Raw genomic sequence first — 21,123 nt, 5'->3', positions numbered from 1 at the left:
AAAGGAAATGTTCTCCATTTGGGAAATGCTGTCCATTCTTACCAACAGATATATTCAGGGGTGGTTCTCTTCCTTTCCCAGAAAATCAACAGCAGGTTGGTACTCAGGGATGTCTGCTTCTTACCACTTTTGAGAACCAAAATCTCAGGCAGATTCTCTTTCAAGAAGTTCAAGTTACACACCCACAAAGTGATTATAAGTGCCACATACCATTAACTAACGTTTAGCCTTCAAAGCATTAAACACCTGTACACAGTTTAGCACATGCACATCTTGAGGCTGCTGTGTTAAAACAAAGAAGTCCTTCTTTCCCAGAAGTAACATCCCCCAGGGTTAATTTTTTTACTCCTTGTACCTGCTTTGATTAAACGTGTAGATTTTCACACGACAGTGATTATACTTCTGTAGTATTTTTTTGGTATCTTCATCCGTGTTAAAAGAGTTCATTAGAACAAGAGGAACATCAGTATCGTAGGTTTTGTTCAAGTGCTAGGGAGGAAAACGACAATCAGGTCACTCAGACTTACTATTCTTTTGTTTCAAAGTGTAAAATTAACTCTCAATGGTTGATCACAAAATGTTCACATCATCTATAATAGCAAAATATATAGATTTGAAATAAACTATAACTAGCATCTTTACCATGTACTTGCTCATTAAATCACAATCCTATGAGACAGAAACTCTGCCTGCATTTTATGGATGGCTAAACTTAGGCCCAGAGAAGTGGCAGGTCAGTGCCAGAGCCAGCACACCCCTCCCAACCCCCACAGTCCAAGGCTGGGGCCATGTGCCAAGCCACAGTGCCCTACGGCCTCATTGGATGGGCAAATACAGACTAAGTACTCTGTGTCCAAAGTACTGTGGGGATGAAAGTACCTCATGTTAAGGACTGTGAATAATACCCTAACTGATATCTTTTCTATCTCTAGGAAGAGCTAAGAGGCAACACAAAGTGAGAAGAAAATACAGTCTTAGAAGTCAGACTGCCCTGTGTTCCCTGTTTGATTCTGCACTTACTAACTAGCTAGGGAGGCCTGGGCATAAATCAACCTCTCTGTGTCTTGGTTTCCTCATCTGTAAAATGGTGATGATAACAGTGTTTATCTTACAGAGTTGTTGAGAGGAACAAATGAGTCAATTCATGTAAAGAGCTCAGAATGATACTTAGTAAGTGCTGGATAAATGTTAGCTGCTGCTGCTGCTGCTAAGTCGCTTCAGTCGTGTCTGACTCTGCGGCCCCATAGACAGCAGCCCACCAGGCTCCTGCGTCCCTGGGATTCTCCAGGCAAGAACACTGGAGTGGGTTGCCACTGCCTTCTCCTTAGCTGCTGCTGCTGCTATTATAATGGTTGCTGGCACCATATGATAAACTAGGGATATAGAGATGAAAAAGACAGGGGCCACTGCCCTTTAAGAGCTTATGGTCTATGATTAAGGACTTTATGATCTATGTAAAAGAGAAGTCAGTGACAGTTCTTATTAGCATCCACAGCCAGATACATGAAATTCTCCCCAGCCTCCAAAAGGGGGCTAATAAAGTCAGATCATCCCAGCTCTGATGAAGGCTGCCCCTAGAGAAGGAGGGGAGAGAGGCAGGGAGATCAAATGAGAATCTGAAGAGACTCAGAGATTCCAGCACCACAAATGCCATTTAAAGATCAAAAGCTTTCACATCACCTTAAGGATTTGCTTTTAGGAACACCAAACCTTTTTCTACACGTTAATAAAAGACTAAAGATAGCATGCTCCTTGACTAGCTCAAATCCGCATCTGTTATTTTCTAAGGTAACATTTACAGTAACCTGAAAACTGAAAATCATTTTGGTAGTTCATAAGAAAGGCTCAACGTTCCTACTTACTTCGATTTGCTGAACGGTCAGATCCAGAAAGGTATTCTCGTTCCTCACGCCAATCAGACTCTTTGGGCCTTTGCAGCCCATGCTGGTTCCCAAACCACCATTGAGTTTCACCACCACCAGCTTGTTCAGCACAGAAGATACATTATCAGGTAAGCCCCTGGCCTTTATCTTCTCATAGGGCTGAATCTGAAAAATTTTTTAAAGTTGTTAAGAGGTTAAACCAAATCAACACCAAGGTTATTTCCATGCTTCCTTGAAGAGGTTTGCTTTTTCTGTAGAGTTTCAGCTACATTTTCTTTAATGTCCAGGGCCCTTCTGGTTCAAAATTCTTATCAGCAACTTCCCTTGCACACAGAAGTAGTTCAGTGGTTCATTTACAGTACAATGGAGCACAAGAGGGGAAAAAGTTACAGTCTACAAATATTTTGGCTGGCTGGTGAGAACATCCTTCTCTTGGACTACCTTCAAAATTGGACTGCCTACTGAATTCTCAATGTGCATCAACATAGCAAACAGGATGCACAAACTCATTCACATCTGTACATGTTTCTGGTGCACTATGAGTCTGCTTAGGTTCTGGAGAAGTACGTATATGATCACACAGTTCTGGGTAACATACTCCGTGCAATTCCTGGAGACAGTGCCAAACACTCAGAGCAAGCTAACAATGCCTGCCCTGTTACGGGTCACAAGGGTGTGATTTTTTGCAAACTGAAAGGTTTTTTTTTTCCCTCAACAAAAGCAACTTTGCCTGAAAGAAAATGAGCTGTATAAACAGTAAAACAAGTTTGAAATGAGCACAGAGGCTTAATCTTCCATTTCTTCCTCACAGGAAAGGAACAATGACAGTGGAAGCTCAAATTCTTCTGTTAGAAGGAGAGGCACAAACAAGTCTAAACATCTTACAACAAGAATGGAGCTTTTAAAAAGATCACAGTATATTTTCTGTCCATTTACAGAACATTTGTTGTTACTTTTCTTTTATGAAATAGGTCATCAAATGTACTCTTTAGTTACACCATGGTGGAGGATAGATAATACTTAAGGGGACTGAAGAAATAAAACCAGAACTCTTTCATCCTGCAAAACTGGACCTACACTCATTAGAAAACAATGAGAAACAATTAGAAACAATGAGAAATAAACCTTCTACTTTCTATCTCCATGAGTCCGGCTACTCCAGATGGCTCAGACATGGAATCACGATGGACTTGTCTTTTGTGACTGACTTGTTTCACTTAGCACAATGTCCTCAAGGTTTAATTAGCATTCTTTTTTTAAAGTGACTTATTTATGTTTCAGGAGATTCCAAATTAATGCAGATTTTTCCAGACAAATGCTTTCATTTAATAAAGCTGATGTGTGTGTATGCAGCAGATCTGAGAGAAGGGGAGACTGATACAAAGAATTGGAATACAGGCTGAGAGAGTCTATGGCAAATCGAGGCTTATGTAACTTTTTTACTCCATTTGCAGGTATTGAAATTGAGTAGAATACATGTTCTGAAGTCTTAGTTTAGTGAATCAGAAAATGGATTCTCTTCATTTGAATTTAAGAAACAGAATACACTCAGCTTTGAATTAAAAGATTAAAAGAATGAAAAATAATACTACAAGTGTAACCACGGTTCTAAGAGTATAAGTCTGAGAAAACGTTGCTCTTTCAAATACAGTTGATAACAGTACAGAATGGCAGGGCTTAGGGTTTCAGACACTACTCAACACCTGAGTTATGAATTTTCCATTAGCTCTTAGGAATGGGCAGCCTGTCATTTCAAGGCAGAAACTTTATAAAAATGTAAACAATGTAAAAAGAAATTTCTTCATATTTAGGTATGCAGTCAAAAGAGCAACAGGATAGCATTTTTCACCATTTTTGTCACCCTCCAGACAGTGCTAAATGTAGCTGAGGAATTGAAATTTTATTTAATAGTAATGTAAATCAACATACATGGCTAGCAGCATGTGCAGTTCTAGATGGCCTGTTAAAAAATATCAAGCAAACAATCAGAATTATGTTTCAGTTTGTTTTAATAAAACTCTGCCAAAATCCTTTTTTTGTTCAATATAACCTTTTTTAACTTCAATGACACTCATATCTGTGTAGATGAATTAAAAACCAAATGTCAACCTTGGAGCCTTAAAGTTTCACCAGGAGAGGAAAAAACCCCAATATCACATATATTCATGACAGAACATCTTTGATCCACATATGATAAAGAATATAAAGTATTTAGAGAAAAAAATGTTTTCTTCACATTAATCAAACTTCAAAACATGCATTTTACTAGAATGCTTTAAGAAGACAGTTCCTTATGACTGAGTCTATGGAGGCTAAACAAATTTTTTCTTGTATCCCCCAAATTTATTCTATATATAATGGTGATCATATATCCTCCTTTATTCTCTATATAATGGTGATCAAAGGTCCCAGCCTCACATTGACTTTAACACTAGGCCATCTGCCTTCAGTCAAAAGGTATATTAAATACACTTTTGGTCTTGATTCAAATCTTCCCAAGATTGGTATCTTGAGAACTTCAGTTTAAATTTAAAATGTACTTCTAAATTAGCGTTCAAATATTTGGGGTGAAATAAAATAAGCTGACCCAAGAACAGTATTAGATTCCCAAACTGAGCTAATGCAGACTTTTGGGCCCAGGTGCAGGCAACTCCCAAGTAGAAACTTGTTTATCATTTAGGTGGGAGCCCAGAATTCTCTGTGAAGTGCCTTATTTAGAACCTTGTACCCCAAGTTAAGTGGGCAGGGAGTCATCCAACCCCTACAAATGTCAAGGAACCATGGTTATTTAGGTGGTGCTTTCAGTAATACCTACTTGTCTTGCTATAATATAGCAGCTAATTAAACACAGGCCCTGCTGAAGATGTGACTGTTAACAAGAAAAGGACTATGGAGAGGAAGGGAAGAAGTCACAAGATGTGAAGTAACGACGTACAGGCAGCGGGAAGATGTCCAGTCATTGAGGCAGCACTGCTATTAGAGACCTCCACTTTCACTTACATTTCAGCTTAAATCCACCCGACTCCACACACAGACAGACTAAACACACAGAAAGGCAGCAGGCATGCATGGAAGGAAGCCAAGACAGTTTTGGTCTACAGCTTACTGCAGTTTAAATGAGGTGGCAAGCTCAGCTTTCATCACATATATCACCCCATATACCAATACAAGTTCCCTCTGTTGGTGATGCTGTCCACACCCGCCACCAGGGACCTCACCAAGCAATCCCACAGAGCTTGGTTTATTTCCACAGCCAAGAGGACCTGTGTTGGAAGATTTCTTGGCAACAGCTGAAGTTATGCTGGACACACCTAGTCACAGGGACATTATTACATCTGTTCTCCACTTTCCGTCCCTGAGCTCCCCCAGGAGAATGCACAAAGACATCCACTCAGGCAAAGATGAACAGGGTTGGGCGACGACAGGGAGTACCATGCACTGCTGGATACAGCCTAGATGTTACTCTGACTGAGTCACTTTAGTCAGTCACCAGTAGTCCCCAGATGGTGTTAGCAGTAAATAACCCGCCTGCCAATGCAGAAGTAAGAGACATGGGTTCAATCCTTGGGTGGGGAAGATCCTCTGGAGGAGGGCATGGCAACCCACTGCAGTATTCTTGCCTGGAGAATCCCATGAGCAGAGGAGCCTGGTGGGCTACAGTGCAAAGGGTCACAGTCAGACAGGACTGAAATGACTTAGCACGTGCAGTGCTATCTCTGCTTTCAAGCCTGATCATCGTGTTTCTCTTTCTCCAAGACATGAATAGAATTCAGTGTTCTACGAAGCCCTCTGTGGCACTGTAAATATACAGCAGGGCAACCTCTACTGGTAACGCGGGGCAAACCTCAGGAGGCTCCCTGCAAAATGTGCAGGGGAGACACAACCACTCACGTTCTCCTCTCACTGGGAGAAAACAATGTGTCAAATACTCAACCTCCTCTGCGGAATGAACAAAGAAAGTAGCTGTGAAATTATGAAAAATCATAATTTAAACAGCATTCTTCCCTCTAGGATGTAATCTAGTTTTTTGCAGAAACTGAAATATTTTTTAAAAGATTTTTTAAAAACTGTCTACTATGACCTGTACCTTGCCAAGTCTGTTCACAACTTAGTTTCCAGTTAGAAGAAAAGCTGAATTCATTACACAGTCATGGAGACACACTGTTCCCATTAGCAATAGTATAACCCAGTTCTTGGTAGCATATTCCTGCTATTCCTGGAGACAGTGCCAAATACCCAAAACAAGCTAACAGTACCTGCCCTGTTATGGGTCAGAAGGGTATGATTATTGAGAAAGTTGTTTTTTTCCAACAAAAGCAAATTTTCCGAAAAGAAAATGAGCTGTGTAAACAGTAAAACAAGTTTGAAATGACATTCCATATGCGCAGGCAGTGTTCCAAGAACATCCACGTGTTCGGCAAACCCTCACCACGCAGCCTCTGTGTGCCGAGGCCTGTGCTGGGTGCTTTCTCACTCTGTCTCTTCATTTCACATTTCTAAAGGTAACAACCAAAATCTGGGTCATGTGAGCGCTCCAACCAATTACCTAGACCAGAGGTTTGTTTTCTTGTTCAGGAAAAGCTGGCAAATCACATACATTATCACATGATCCACCAGCAAACTTGCCAACACCTTGTCAGCCACCAAGATAAGCTCAGCTCCTATCACAGGGCGAAGAAAACCATCCCCTACTACAGTGCCCTGGACCTTCTGCCTCCAGAACAGATCCTCAGGACCTTCCCGCACCACCACCTCTGGTGCTGCCCCTTCCTTGTGGTCACAGAACGGCTGTCCCCCGCCCCAAAGTAATCCTCTGCTAGTGCTCACCTAAGAGTCCCGCTGCATCGATCCCCCAGCCTCAGAGTCAACCTTTCCCTATCTATTCCTTTCCATAGACATGAACATACTCAAATACTTCACATCTAAAAAACAAAGAAAATAGCAAAGCATACACTCACCCCTTTCTGTCCTTTTTTCTCCATCTTCTTAAAGGCAAAGCTTCAAAAGCTGCTGCACTTACCTCTATTTCCTCACCTCACCTCTTTTTCACTCAATCAGCTGCTACAATCTTGTTTTCTCCATAGTTCAGTGAACTGCTCTTATCAAGGTCATTAACATCCTCCTCCTTGCTAAATCTGGTCAATAATAACAATGTTTCTCTTAAACTTGAGCTCTCAGCTGCATCTGAGACAACTGACCACTCCCTAAACCTTGAAATGCTCTCTTCTTGATTTCTGAAAGGCCACATTCTATTTTCCCTCTCTTTCTGCCTGTTCCTTTTCAAATTCCTTCTAAATAGACTTCCTCTTTCTGGAAATCCGTCCCTGTCTCTGTGGCACCAGGACATACTCAACTGCCAAGCCAAGAGCCTGCTCACACCTGACCAATGACTGAGGCCCATCAGCCTCAGGAAACTCTGTCGCCATGGCTGCCATCCCACCTACCCCTCATCAATGCAGTGGCTTCCAGTCACCTTAACTCCCTCCACCTTAGGGAGGTGGAGGTGGAGGTCACCGTAAGATGGAGGTCACCTTAACCTCCACCTTGCAGGTGGTGATCTTTTGGAAAAGAGAATTTGAAGATGTTTCTCTCCTGATTACATCATTCACAAAACAAAGCAATGACACAGCACAGCAGAGATTATTAGCTGCCTACCCCAATGTCATTTTCCCCCTCCCATTTTAGAACCCTGATTTTCAGCTGGGCACACCACCACCCCAAATAAAAGACCACATGTCCAGCTTTGCTTGGAGCTATTTGTGCCAAAGTCCTGGTCACTGAGATTAACTGGAAGTGAGCTGAAAGATTCCCAGGAAGTCTCTATGAAAGGGCAGGGGACAACATGCCCTTCTTCCTCCTTCCTGCTGTGTGGAAGACACGGTGACTAGAGTTCATTCAGGCAGCCACCGGGGACCGTAAGGAGATGTGCTGAGGATGGCAGAGGGGCAAGACTATGCATGTGAAGTGCGAAGCAAAGTGTACGGCCTACAGAAGGATCCAAGTGCTGGCTGTGCTAGCACTACATCACCGACTCAGACACATTCTCCCCCCGCCACCTCACGTTTTAACATTTCTAAAACCAGGATGAATCATACAGCCAGTGCAATCTTATCAATTGTTTGCACTTTTCCCTTTCTCATCGGTACATAAAAGGTACACCTTATAATCAATGGCACAAATTTCATAAATATGGTATTGAATCTCTCTTTCTGCTCCAAGTCACCAACCAGCTTAGCAATCTCCTAGGTACGGGTTCTACCTCATCACTCTCCAGTTATGTGTAGCCTGAGGATAGTTTCAAGACAAGGGCCAACAAACTATAGCCTGTGGGACAGCTGGACCTACGGCCTGTTTTCACAGAGAGTTACTGGAAGGCAGCTGCTCCTGTAAGTTTACACAGCATCCATGGCCGATTTCATGGTACGGTGGCTGAGGTGAACAGTTGTGACAGGGATGCAGAGCCTAAAATATTTACCATCTGGTCCTTTACAGAAAATGTCTGCCAAACCCTGGTTTAAGACAGTCTTCCGTGGTGATAAAAACCCAAGTTTTGATAACATCTCTGCCTGTTCAAGGAGAAGACAATGGCAGCCCACTCCAGTACTCTTGCCTGGAAAATCCCATGGGAGGAGGAGCCTGGTGGGCTGCAGTCCATGGGGTCGCTAAGAGTCAGACACGACTGAGCGACTTCACTTTTACTTTTCACTTTCACGCATTGGAGAAGGAAATGGCAACCCGCTCCAGTGTTCTTGCCTGAAGAATTCCAGGGACGGGGGAGCCTGCTGGGCTGCCGTCTATGGGGTTGCACAGAGTCGGACATGACTGAAGCAACTTAGCAGCAGCAGCTGCCTGTTCAAACCTTGCTCCTCCTAAGGCTCCGTGCTAAGGACTTCTCAGGATGGCCAGAGACCTGAAGCTGCCACAGGCAATGTTGGCCTGTGGCGCCACTAGCAATAGCAGGGCCACAGAACAATCCCCCGGGGTTTTTTCATCTCCTCATATTCATCCAGGAAAGCAAAACCAAGGATTTGTAGTTGGTAGCGGAACTCTGGCAACTTTCAAAACAACAGAAAGAAAACCTAAGATTAAAAAGACGTTTATCCACTCACATGAGGGTCAAATTCATAGAGACAGAAAGCAGAATGGTGGTTGCCACAGGCTCGGGGGAAGGGGGAAGGGGAAGTGGTGTTTAATGGGTACAGAGTTTTGGTTTTGCAAGCTGAAAAAGTTCTGGAGGCTGCACAAAAAGGGGAATATATTTAACCCTCCTGAAGTGCACACTTAAAAATGGTCAAGATGGTAGACTTTGTTATGAGTGTTTTACCACAATTAGAAGAATTTTTTAAGAAGTCAGTCTTCTGTGTGCACGTACATGTGCAGCTATACATACACACTCTGTCAAGGCGTCAGAGAACCACAGGACAAAATCACTTTTTGTTACCCTCATACGACCAGGAGTGAATCTGACAAAGCCCTCATTTCCTGCTTCAGGTACTACCAGCTGCTATCAGTAACTATTACACTGTCTCCCCATTTGTCTGTCTGGTGCTCCGTATCTGTTACATGACTGTAAACTCCAGGAAGGCAGTACCAGCCATATGATCTTCCCTTTACCATATCCGTCACCTTTAATTATGTGTCATGGTCATTAGCAGCACTCATTTGTTGAGTAGATAAGTGAATAAATGAATGGAGCAAAGAGAGCTGTTACTAAATGAAATCTATTCTCTGGAACTTATTTCTTATTCTACTAAATACTAAGTGTCAAACAACGGTGGTGTCATCATTAATTAGAAAGCTGATTACAAACAACCATTATTTTAATTTTTAAAAAGTACCGAATTAGAATATATCACATACAATTTTCATAAAGAAAACCTAAATCTAAAACTATGTTCTGCATAAAAAATAATTTTTACAAGCCATAGTTTAGTGTCATAATTAAAAAAGATCCCTCTATGATAAAGAAACAAACAGAATGATCACATACTAAAATTATAAGCTAGGCCTGGAAAAGTACATTTCCTAAGAAAGTTCTTTTGTCTTCTTCCACTTATAAACTATAAAAACACAGGACAAACTATCAAATCAAGTATGTATTTTAATTTTGCCAGATATTAATTCCTACATCTTTTGAGTTTTTTAAATTAATTTTAATTATTCTAAAGTAGACCTACAGAGAGGAAAACATGAGGGTAATTTTTGCAGTAATAGAAGAAAACCAGCTGTCCTATTCATACACTGAGTCTACACATATCCAAAAGCAAAAACCTGTAACAGAGCAAGTAAACAGGTCCTTTCAAAGAATAAATCAGAAGTCTTGGCAACAACCCTGTTTTCTAAACAGTAATACTCATCAGCACCAATCCCACAATTCACATACATACATTATCCTTCACTACAATCTGCTATCTCAGTTACTAAAGTTGATGTTAGCAAAAATCTCAGAAAGAACCAGGAGCCAGATTCATAAAAATCACTTATTTTCATCTTAAGTCTCTATTGCCCTCTCGGGGGGAGCCAAAGTTGAATACTGTGCCTTTTTGTTATATAAAGGTAAGGATCATAGCAACTCAAATCCAATAACCAACAACTAATACAAATAAGCCAAAGGAAAAAATCAACCTAAATATTAAATAAAAAATTTAAAACATTTTTCATCTCAACTGGCAAACAGTTTTAAAAATACTACTACTTAATGCTTTAATAAATGTAGCAAGACTGACAATAAAATAGACTGTAGGTCTCTACTAAATGCTGGTTCAGAGAGGCCTTTCTTCTCGCTGCCTATTCTAGCTAAAATATCACCTCTACTCCCTCACTTCCTGTACCCTTACCTTTCTTTTTTCATGTCACTTATCACTACTTGAAATTACATTTCATATCTTTTACTGTTTACACCTCGACTAGAGGTTTCTAGATACTAGAAACTAGATGAAGGCAGGGCTTTATTAGTACGGTTCTCTACTAATACACAGTTGGCATTCAAAATAACAGCTCAAAATCAATGTGAACTGGAGTACAAACTGGAAAGCAATTTGAAATGCCTAACCAGAAACTTAAAATAAGTTTATAGCCTCTGAACACAAAACCATTTCTGAATATTTATATTAGAAATAATTCTGAGATGCAACAATTTATATATAAGTATATTCACTACAGGGTTCTTATAACAGAAAAAACTAAGAGTAACCTACATGTCCAACTATAGGAGACTCTCGGGAAGGAACACGTGCACTGACACACTTGTACAAACTCCCAGCTCTCACACTTCTGACAACTGTTTCTACTAATACATTTCCTTCAAGTGGTGAGTTAAGAGTCATTATCTTATTTCTGACCATTAAAAAATTAAGAAAAAACATTTGATTTCCAAAGTTCTGCCATGTCCAATGACAAGTGACCAAAGAATCCTATACTGGTCATCAGCTATCCTTCCTCTTTTCACCTAAGCTTTGATAATACAATGCCAAGAGCACTTAACAAAGCCTCCCCTGCTCACTAAACCTTACACCCCACAATGAACACACAAATCCTTGAAATACCTAAACATCCACACAGTATAAGAATGAGAGCCCAATTCTTTTAATAGCTACCATAGTCCTCTGAAACAAGGCCAATTCTTCTCATCTATCTTGAGTTTAGTAGATAAAAAAATCCATAAATATGGATGGAGTTGCCAGTCAAAGACAATTCTACATACACCCCAGGGCTTTCACTATGTGGATCTTCAATGTAACTCATAAAACAGTACAGTTAATCATTTTCATAATGGAGAGCATTAGTTTTTTAGCCACAGGAGCACAGACCTCCTGTAATCCAGAAAGTTTAGGAATTTCCTAAATTTTATCTCTGCAATCAGGAAAAATCATTAGAGACAGATGAACTTTATTATAACAAAAATTGTAAACTACCAATCCATTTGACACAAGAGAATTACAGGGATGGAAATTATGGTTTACTTACTTGGAATATTTTGCAAAAACTAAGAAATATAGAAAGAATTAAAGTATACATGATCATAAATAAAATATATATCAAATTTAAAATACTGATAAATATACTGATAAAAATATATTCAAAAACCAAAGACAAAGAATATTTAAATATGAAAGTTATAGAATTTTAAAAAGAAATACCATCTGTAACCTTAATACAATTCTATTGTTTTCACTGTGTCCAGGATAGCACCTGACATCTAAGAGGTATTTAGTAAATACTTGTTGAATGTAAACATTTATTCAATTCAGGTCAGTTGCTCAGTCCTGTCTGACTCTTTGTGACTCTACTGCAGCACGCCAGGCTTCCCTGTCCATCACCAACTCCCAGAGCTTGCTCAAACTCATGTCCATCGAGTTGGTGATGCCATCCAACCATCTCATCCTCTGTTGTTCCCTTCTCCTCCTGCCTTCAATCTTTTCCAGCAAACATTTATTGAGTAAATGCAAATGCTTTACATGCAGTCTCAATAAAAGTCATTAAAATCTTGCTTTTATTATGTCTACTTTTTATGAGTGAGGAGACTGAGACTTAGAGCAGTTAAATAACCTGCTGAACGTTACGTGGCTACGTATTGAAGCTGGGATTTAAAACTCTTGTCTGTATTCTTGACCTCACTGCCCTTACAGTAAAACTGGAAAAAATAAAAAAGTACACTGAAGGCAAAATGAACTCAGTATGCATCTTGAGGTGGTTTTGTAATGGTGGAATATATTAATGATTGACACTGAGCATGAGGTAATTTCTCACATCAGTTCAGTTTAGTTCAGTTGCTCAGTCATGTCCAACTCTTTGCGACCCCATGAATCACAGCATGCCAGGCCTCCCTGTCCATCACCAACTCCTGGAGTTCACTCAAACTCATGTCCATCAAGTCGGTGATGCCATCCAGCCATCTCATCCTCTGTCGTCCCCTTCTCCTCCTGCCCCCAATCTCTCCCAGCCTCAGGGTCTTTTCTAGTGAGTCAACTCTTCGCATGAGGTGGCCAAAGTATTGGAGTTTCACCCATTGACTAAGTATATGACTAAGAACATTACAGCTCAATAGCATGAGATTACAGACTTTCAGAGGCTACCCAAGTGACTTACTGGTAGAAGACCCTGCCTGCCAATCTAGGAGTCACAGTAGACGTGGATTCTATCCCTGGTTCAGAAAGATCCCCCGGAAGAGGAAATGGCAACCCACTCCAGTATTCTTTCCTGGAGAATCCCATGGACTGATGAACCTGGTTGGCTACAGTCCATGGAGTTGCAAAGAGTAGGACATGACTGAGCAACTGAGTATGCATGCAGAGATTTTTAAAGTACAAAAAATTGCTCAATACATATCATTCATGTATAGAAACTAAACTGCAAGGAAGTCACTAGCCCTTATAAAGGGTGTTGAAAAAACAAAAACAAAACAGGAAAAATAAGAAGCAGTCACTTCTTTAGTGGTGACCAAGAACTATAAGAAATCAGAATTTCTGATACAATTCATAGTGAGTGAGCCACTCATCACCTCCTAAAAATACATTCCAACTAACCTGCTGAAAAAGGCTAAGAACCTCTCACCTCCTGTATTTTACAGCATCTTCTTAGCTCAGCCTAATGGATCCCCTCTGAACTGACAATGAATTGCAGACATGGTCCCTACTTACCTTGTACATAGTCTCAGTTCTAATGTTACCTCTTCATCTCTGACTTGCTCCAGTTCAGTTCAGTTCCTCAGTCGTGTCCGACTCTTGGCAACCCCATGAATCACAGCACGCCAGGCCTCCCTGTCCATCACCAACTCCCGGAGTTCACTCAAATTCATGTCCATCAAGTGAGTGATGCCATCCAGCCATTTCATCCTCTGTCGCCCTCTTCTCCTCCTGCCCCAATCTTCCCCAGCATCAGAGTCTTTTCCAATGAGTCAACTCTTTGCATGAGGTGGCCAAAGTATTGGAGTTTCAGCTTCAGCATCAGTCCTTCCAATGAACACCCAGGACTGATCTCCTTTAGAATGGACTGGTTGGATCTCCTTGCAGTCCAAGGGACTCTCAAGAGTCTTCTCCAACACCACACTTCAAAAGCATCAATTCTCCGGCACTCAGCTTTCTTCACAGTCCAACTCTCACATCCATACATGACCACAGGAAAAACCATAGCCTTGACTAGACGGACCTTTGTCGGCAAAGTAATGTCTCTGCTTTTGAATATGCTGTCTAGGTTGGTCATAACTTTCCTTCCAAGGAGTAAGTGTCTTTTAATTTCATGGCTGCAGTCACCATCTGCAGTGATTTTGGAGCCTAAAAAATAAGGTCTGCCACTGCTTCCACTATTTCCCCATCTACTTCCCATGAATTGATGGGACCAGATGTCATGATCTTAGTTTTCTGAATGTTGAGCTTTAAGCCAACTTTTTCACTCTCTTCTTTCACATTCATCAAGAGGCTCTTTAGCTCCTCTTCACTTTCTGCCATGGGGTGGTGTCATCTGCATATCTGAGGTTATTGATATTTCTCCTGGCAATCTTGATTCCAGCTTGTGCTTCTTCCAGCCCAGCATTTCTCATGATGTACTCTGCATAGAAGTTAAATAAGCAGGGTGACAATATACAGCCTTGATGTACTCCTTTTCCTATTTGGAACCAGTCTGTTGTTCCATGTCCAGTTCTAACTGCTGCTTCCTGACCTGCATATAGGTTTCTCAAGAGGCAGGTCAGGTGGTCTGGTATTCCCATCTCTTTCAGAATTTTCCACAGTTTATTGTGATCCACACAGTCAAAGGCTTTGGCATAGTCAATAAAGCAGAAATAGATGTTTTTCTGGAACTCTCTTGCTTTTTCGATTTCCAACTCCTTGAGTACTCTTTTCCTGCTACATTTGTACCAGAAATACATCTATCCAAAACACTCTAGGACAGGTAGACAGTTAATTTAAAAAACAAGTTCAAACATGGAATGATGAAAAAGTTTTAGATACTTAAATTACTTTAGCTTTTTACAAATAATAATACAATCATTCACAGAGATCTTTTCCTTTGGTATGATATAGATCTGCTGACCAGAGCTGTCAACTTGTGTAACCACACCAATAATAGACTATCTGTGATTTCCAGTTTCATTTCTTCAAAGTGGACTAAGAATTTAGTCAACTGTGAAATAATCTGCATGCAGAAGAATCATTTTAGACTGATTTTCTCAATCTTTCATACTTATCATATACACCTAATTACCTTTTTTTTTTTAGGCTACTCATCTTTATCCAATTTTCTCAAGGCATTCAACTCAATTTTCATGGAAATAAATTTTTAAAGCCCATTTCATTGGTGTACATAAAATTAATTATATCATCACAAAAATATAACTAGTATTAACAAGTTTGGGAACACAATTAAGTTTTGGTGAACAAATCATTCCACTTAGTAAGACAGAACTTATAAAGAATATACCTAAGCATTCACAGAAAGTGGTGAACACCAGCTAATCTCTCTAGGACAGAATCTAGTTAGTCAACTGTCTCTGAAACTACTCTCATAGCTTTTGTACTATAACTACATCTTTGTGTAAACTGAGAATTCCCCACTAAAGCAAAAATTCAAAAAATGCATGCCTGTGTTGTTGATATCTTTAAGCCTCCGGGCAGCTGCATAGAGCCTGAGGCAGCCAGAGCCCTCCTCCTAGCTAAGCAGACTCTCACATTAACCACGTTCGTTTCCTGTGTCTGTCATTACATGGTAAAGGTTGGGAAGCACTGCACGAAGTTGTAAGCTATTTAAGAGAAGTGACTGTCTTTATTTTTGCATTCCCAATAATTAAAATAGTGGATATCTGATAAATTCATAGAATAAAATTAATTAAGTAAAAGAGACCCTTCATAGCCTCCCACAGTGATTACAGGTTAAACAAAATACTTCAGCCAAGGAGATAGACGTGACCATTGACCTTAGCATGGGTCAGGACAGCAACAATGGGAAATGAGCCTTTAGAATAATCTTATTTACTTACACATTTCTAAGTTTTTTCTCTCCCACCAGAATGAAGCTCCAGTGAGTGTTGGGCCCTTGTCTATCTTGTTCACTTGTATCCTGATACCTAGAAAAACGCTTACCACTCAGTAGCCATGTAGCCATTTAATAAATACTTGTTAAACGTGTTGCTGTTAGAATTTCAAAGTGAGGAATTTGAAGCTCTAAGGGAAGAGATAGAGCCTACTTAACAGTTCTGCTCAAGGAAAGATGGAGTAATGATAGAAAAGCCACGCTTAAAGGCTTTCAAGTTCCTTTCAAAACATGGATGACAACTGGTGACTGCTCTATAACATACCAGGGTGGTTAAGAGCTTGAGCTCAGGCAGATCTGGGCCTAAATTCTGTTTCTGCCCCTTACTTCTGTTTCCGCCCCTTATTTAATAGCTAAGTAAACCACTCAGTCTTGGGATTTTCTATAGTGAAACAGAGATAACAGTGAGCTCCTACAATCATTTGAAGATCTTATAAGAAAATGCACATGAGGACAATGCTTGGCACATTACTGTAAAACAAATGTCTGCTGTTATTGCTGTTATTACTGTTGTTGATAAGCACACAAAGTACACCACATTCCACATGTGCACTAGAGATGAAGATAGGACTGTACTCCTTGAAGAGCTCCATTATTGTTACTAAGGGATACCAAAGAACCAGGTCTTTGGAGTCTGTCACCTGGTTCATATCAGGGATTTCTTTCGTTCAGACAAGTCACTAACTCTGAATGTCAGTTTCTTCCTTTTAAAATGAGCATAGTAATAGCATCTATCTTCCAGGTCTGTTGTGAATATTAAATGAGATCATGAACACAAAAGATTCACTACATCTGACATAACATGTACCCTAACATGACACTAAGCATTAACTATAGAATATACAGCTGTGCAGACATAGGTTTTTATAAGGTTTTTAATGAAAAATGCTTAAAGCTCTGCTTCATTAAAAAATGAAAACTTCTAGAATGGTGTTTGTTTCATACTCTTTTGAAATAATAGAAAACTTTCCAATTTCCCAAGGGCTTTAGGACAGTATTCAGTGAAGACACTTTTCTTCCACAAGCCTATCTATAAGAAGAAATCTTTGCTAAAGGCTTATCTCCATCTTTTCCCATATTTAGTCCAGTCATAGGTACCCCTCAGGCATTTCCATGTTTTTTCTCAGCTATCTTTTTTTTCCTGAGCACGGAAGAAATATTCCATCAGCATTTTCAGCAATTATTTTGTGCTTTCTCCTGACTCAGCAGGAAGTTTAAAAATGGGATATGGGTAACAAAACTTAGCTTGGATAACTAGGTAATGTTTCCAGTTAAAAACACAGTGAATCTTTGCAATTTTTCTAGAAATCAAACTACTCTAAAATTAAAAGTTTATTTAAACACATACTATAAATTGTTAAGTTATAATTCTCATGTGTTTACCTACCTATATAGCATTTTGTTTTTTAACTTGATACTTTTGCCTCTCAAAGTCCCATACTTACTGCCCTCCCATTAAAAACTGAAGTAACTTCCAAAATGCCAAAGAGATTTAAAATCGCAATACTCTTATTACAACTGTATACTTTAAACCTCATAAACTAGAGACGAGATGACAGTAAAAGAACTGACAGAAAATCTAAATGACCAAAACATTAAACAGAGTGGTTACAGATGGCAATGATCCTACAAAGGAGGAAGTTAACTGTGAAGAAAAGGTGCCAACCACTCCCTAAACCTTACTATAATCTAGACTTTTTAATAGACACTCTAGGAAGTTCAAAGACTTTAAGGTATTTTTTCAACTGCTAAAGGCAGAAGTAATACATGACGGACAGTAAAAAAATTCAAGCATTACAAACAGATATATGTTTATCATCCTTTTATAGAAGCAAGCTGAAATCATAAAATTAGTCAACCTTGTGAAACATCTGGCCCATGTCCTTATCAGCTAAGCTGGTAGGTTTGAAAGAACATTCCACTTCAGTATGGATTAGAAAGGACAAAGGCGATGATCAGAGAGATGGAAAGGAATTCTAACAGAAGAATCTGTGTATGTGATGAGGACTAGCTCTTTACTAAATTCACCTTTCCCATATAAGTCAACTCTTGTGTTAGTATAATTGTGGACAAAAGATGCTTCCAAATAACTGAGACAATCCTAAATTTCCTAAAAAATAAAACCGAAGCCTCTAACATCAAATCCTATTTACGCTCTAGGACTTCCCTGTAGTTCAAATGGTAAAGAATCTGCCTGCGCTGCAGGAGACCAGGGTTCGATCCCTGGGTCGGGAAGATCCTCCGGAGAAGGGAACGGCAATCCACTCCAGTATTCTTGACTGAAGAATTCCATGGACAGAGGAGCCTGGCAGGCTACAGTCTGTGGAGTCACTAAGAGTCAGACACGACTGAGCCACTGACACACACACACAGCTTTAAACTCTAGGGTACTAAATAGCAGTGTGATTAAAGTGTTTAAAGCAGTGAGCATTGTTAGTTTAATTATATAATTCACATTGTTGGAGCAGCCCTGGAGAAGTGAAGGTAGGGCAGGGAGGAAAGGCCAGAGACTATTAAAAGAAAGTTTTATGGAAGATTAAAGAGCAGGTGTAGGAGGAGGACAAAGGCCTGATATAAAACTGAGGGTGGAGGCTAGGAGGACCCTCTTCTTAAATAAAGTTAAATGAAGAAAAAGGCAAGACTTTAGGAAGACATATTTGCTTAGTATATGTGTTTAAGGGAAGATGCAAAGTGGAAATCAAGCGCTACAAGGGTTTAAGAGGAAGCATATTTTAAAGCTGAGCAAGGAAGTTGCTGGGGATAATGGAAAAGATCTATATCTTGATTATGATGGTAGTTACACGACTGTATGCATTTGTAAACTCAGAAAAATTACACTAAAAAGAATAAATTTTACTATATGTAAATTATACCCCAATCAACCCGACACTAAAAAAAGTTATTAACAACTAAAATGCTGATTAACCTTTAAAAGTTTATCACAATGTAAAAAACAAAAACAAGAATAAGCATCTTTTGTTTTAGTTCAGTTCAGTCACTCAGTCGTGTTTGACTCTTTGCGATCCCATGAATCGCAGCATGCCAGGCCTCCCTGTCCATCACCATCTCCTGGAGTTAACTCAAACTCACGTCCATTGAGTCGGTGATGCCACCCAGCCATCTCATCCTCTGTCATCCCCTTCTCCTCCTGCCCCCAATCCCTCCCAGCATCAGAGTCTTTTCCAATGAGTCAATTCTTCGCATGAGGTGGCCAAAGTATTGGAGTTTCAGCTTTCGCATCAGTCCTTCCAATGAACACCCAGGACTGATCTCCTTTAGAATGGACTGATTGGATCTCATTGCAGTCCAAGGGACTCTCAAGAGTCTTCTCCAACACCACAGTTCAAAAGCATCAATTCTTCAGCACTCAGCTTTCTTCACAGTCCAACTCGCACATCCATACATGACCACTGGAAAAACCATAGCCTTGACTAGACAGACCTTTGTTGGCAAAGTAATGTCTCTGCTTTTCAATATGCTATCTAGGTTGCTCATAACTTTCCTTCCAAGGAGTAAAGTGTCTTTTAATTTCAAGGCTGCAGTCACCATCTGCAGTGATTTTGGAGCCCCCCAAAATAAAGTCTGACACTATTTCCACTGTTTCCCCATCTATTTCCCATGAATTGATGGGACCAGATGCCATGATCTTTGTTTTCTGAATGTTGAACTTTAAGCCAACTTTTTCACTCTCCTCTTTCACTTTCATCAAGAGGCTTTTTAGTTCCTCTTCACTTTCTGCCATAAGGGTGGTGTCATCTGCGTATCTGAGGTTATTGATCTTTTGTTTACTTGAATTTATTTTTAATTGAAATACGATTTACAATGTTCTGTCAGTTTCAAGTGTACAGCAAAGTGTTCCAAGCATATATAAATTTATATATATATATATTATATATATGTCATATGTATTTTCTAATTCCATTAGAGGTTATTACAAGATACTGAATACAGTTCTCTGTGATATATAGTAGGACTTTATTTATCTATTGTACATATACTAGTGAGTATCTGCTAATCTCAAACTCCTAATTTATCCATCCCTCCCATTCTTTCCCCCTTGGTAACCCTAAGTTTGTTTTCTATGTCTGTGTATTTCTGTTTTGTAAATAAGTTCATTTGTATTTTTTTAGATCCCACATATATGTGATATCATATGATATTTGCCTCTCTATGTCTTACTTCACTGAGTATAATCTCTAGGTCTATTTATGTTACTGCAAATGGTATTACTTCATTCTTTTCTATGGCTGAGTAATATTCCACTGTGTGTGCGCGTGTGTGTGTGTGTATACCATATCTCTATTCATTTCTCTGCCAACAGACACTTAGCTTGTTTACACGTCTTGGCTATTATGCATAGTGCTGCTATGAACGCTGGGATGCCAAGTTACCTTTTCAAATTACAGTTTTCTAAGGATATGTGCCTAGGAATGGGATTGCTTGATCATATGGTAACTGTGGTGGCTCGGTGGTAAAGAATCCACGTGTCAAGCAGGGGGCATAGGTTCAATCCCTGGATTGGGAAGATCCCCTGAAGAAGGAAATGGCAACCCACTTCAATATACTTGCCCAAAAACTCCCATGGACAGAGGAACCTGACGGGCTACAGTCCATGGGGCTGCAAAAGAGTTGGACACAACTCAGTCACTAAGCAACAACAAAAACATGGTAATTCTATTTTTAGTTTTTTAAGAAACCTTCATACTGTTCTCCATAGTGGCTGTACCAGTTTACATTCCCACCAACAGTGTAGAAGGGTTTCCTTTCTCCACAGCCTCTCCAGCAATTATTATTTGCAGACTTTTCGATGATGGCCATTCTGACCAGTGTGAGGTGATACCTCAATGTAGTTTTGATTTGCAATTCTCTGATTCATGTGCCTGTTATCTGTATGTCTTTGGAGAAATGTCTATTTAGATCTTCTGCCCATTGTTTGATTGGGTTGTTTAACATTGAGCCATATGAGCTATTTGTATATTTTACAAATTAATCCCTTGCCAGTCACATTGTTTGCAACTATTTTCTCCCATTTTGAAAGTTTCTTACATGGAAACTTTTTGTTGGGTGATGGGTTTCCTTTATTGTGCAAAAGCTCTCAGTTTAATTAGGTCCAGTTTGTTTATTTTCGCTTTTAGAACAGCATCTTTTAACTATTTGGGATGTTTTACCATGTTGAAAAATCTAACCACTCTTTGAGGTATATAATGAAGCATGG

The 21,123-nt window shown here is 39.8% G+C and overlaps 1 protein-coding gene across 3 annotated transcripts in view; it reads right to left on the bottom strand.

The window, feature by feature from the left end:
* The window catches only part of UGP2 (UDP-glucose pyrophosphorylase 2), a 57,287-nt gene that overhangs the window by 7,353 nt on the left and 28,811 nt on the right, over positions 1–21,123 (bottom strand). For all 3 annotated transcript variants that reach the window (XM_027555626.1, XM_027555625.1, XM_027555624.1), the window contains exons 4-5: positions 1,863–2,048; positions 356–489 (exon numbers count right to left, since the gene is read on the bottom strand). In XM_027555626.1, the coding sequence (XP_027411427.1) occupies positions 356–489; positions 1,863–2,048 (320 nt within the window). The remainder of the gene's footprint in view (positions 1–355; positions 490–1,862; positions 2,049–21,123) is intronic.

Source organism: Bos indicus x Bos taurus, chromosome 11 (genome assembly GCF_003369695.1).
Source record: "Bos indicus x Bos taurus breed Angus x Brahman F1 hybrid chromosome 11, Bos_hybrid_MaternalHap_v2.0, whole genome shotgun sequence".
Taxonomy (NCBI): domain Eukaryota; kingdom Metazoa; phylum Chordata; class Mammalia; order Artiodactyla; family Bovidae; genus Bos; species Bos indicus x Bos taurus.
The sequence above is the reverse complement of the archived record's forward strand: the minus strand, read 5'-3'. Positions and strand labels throughout refer to the sequence as shown.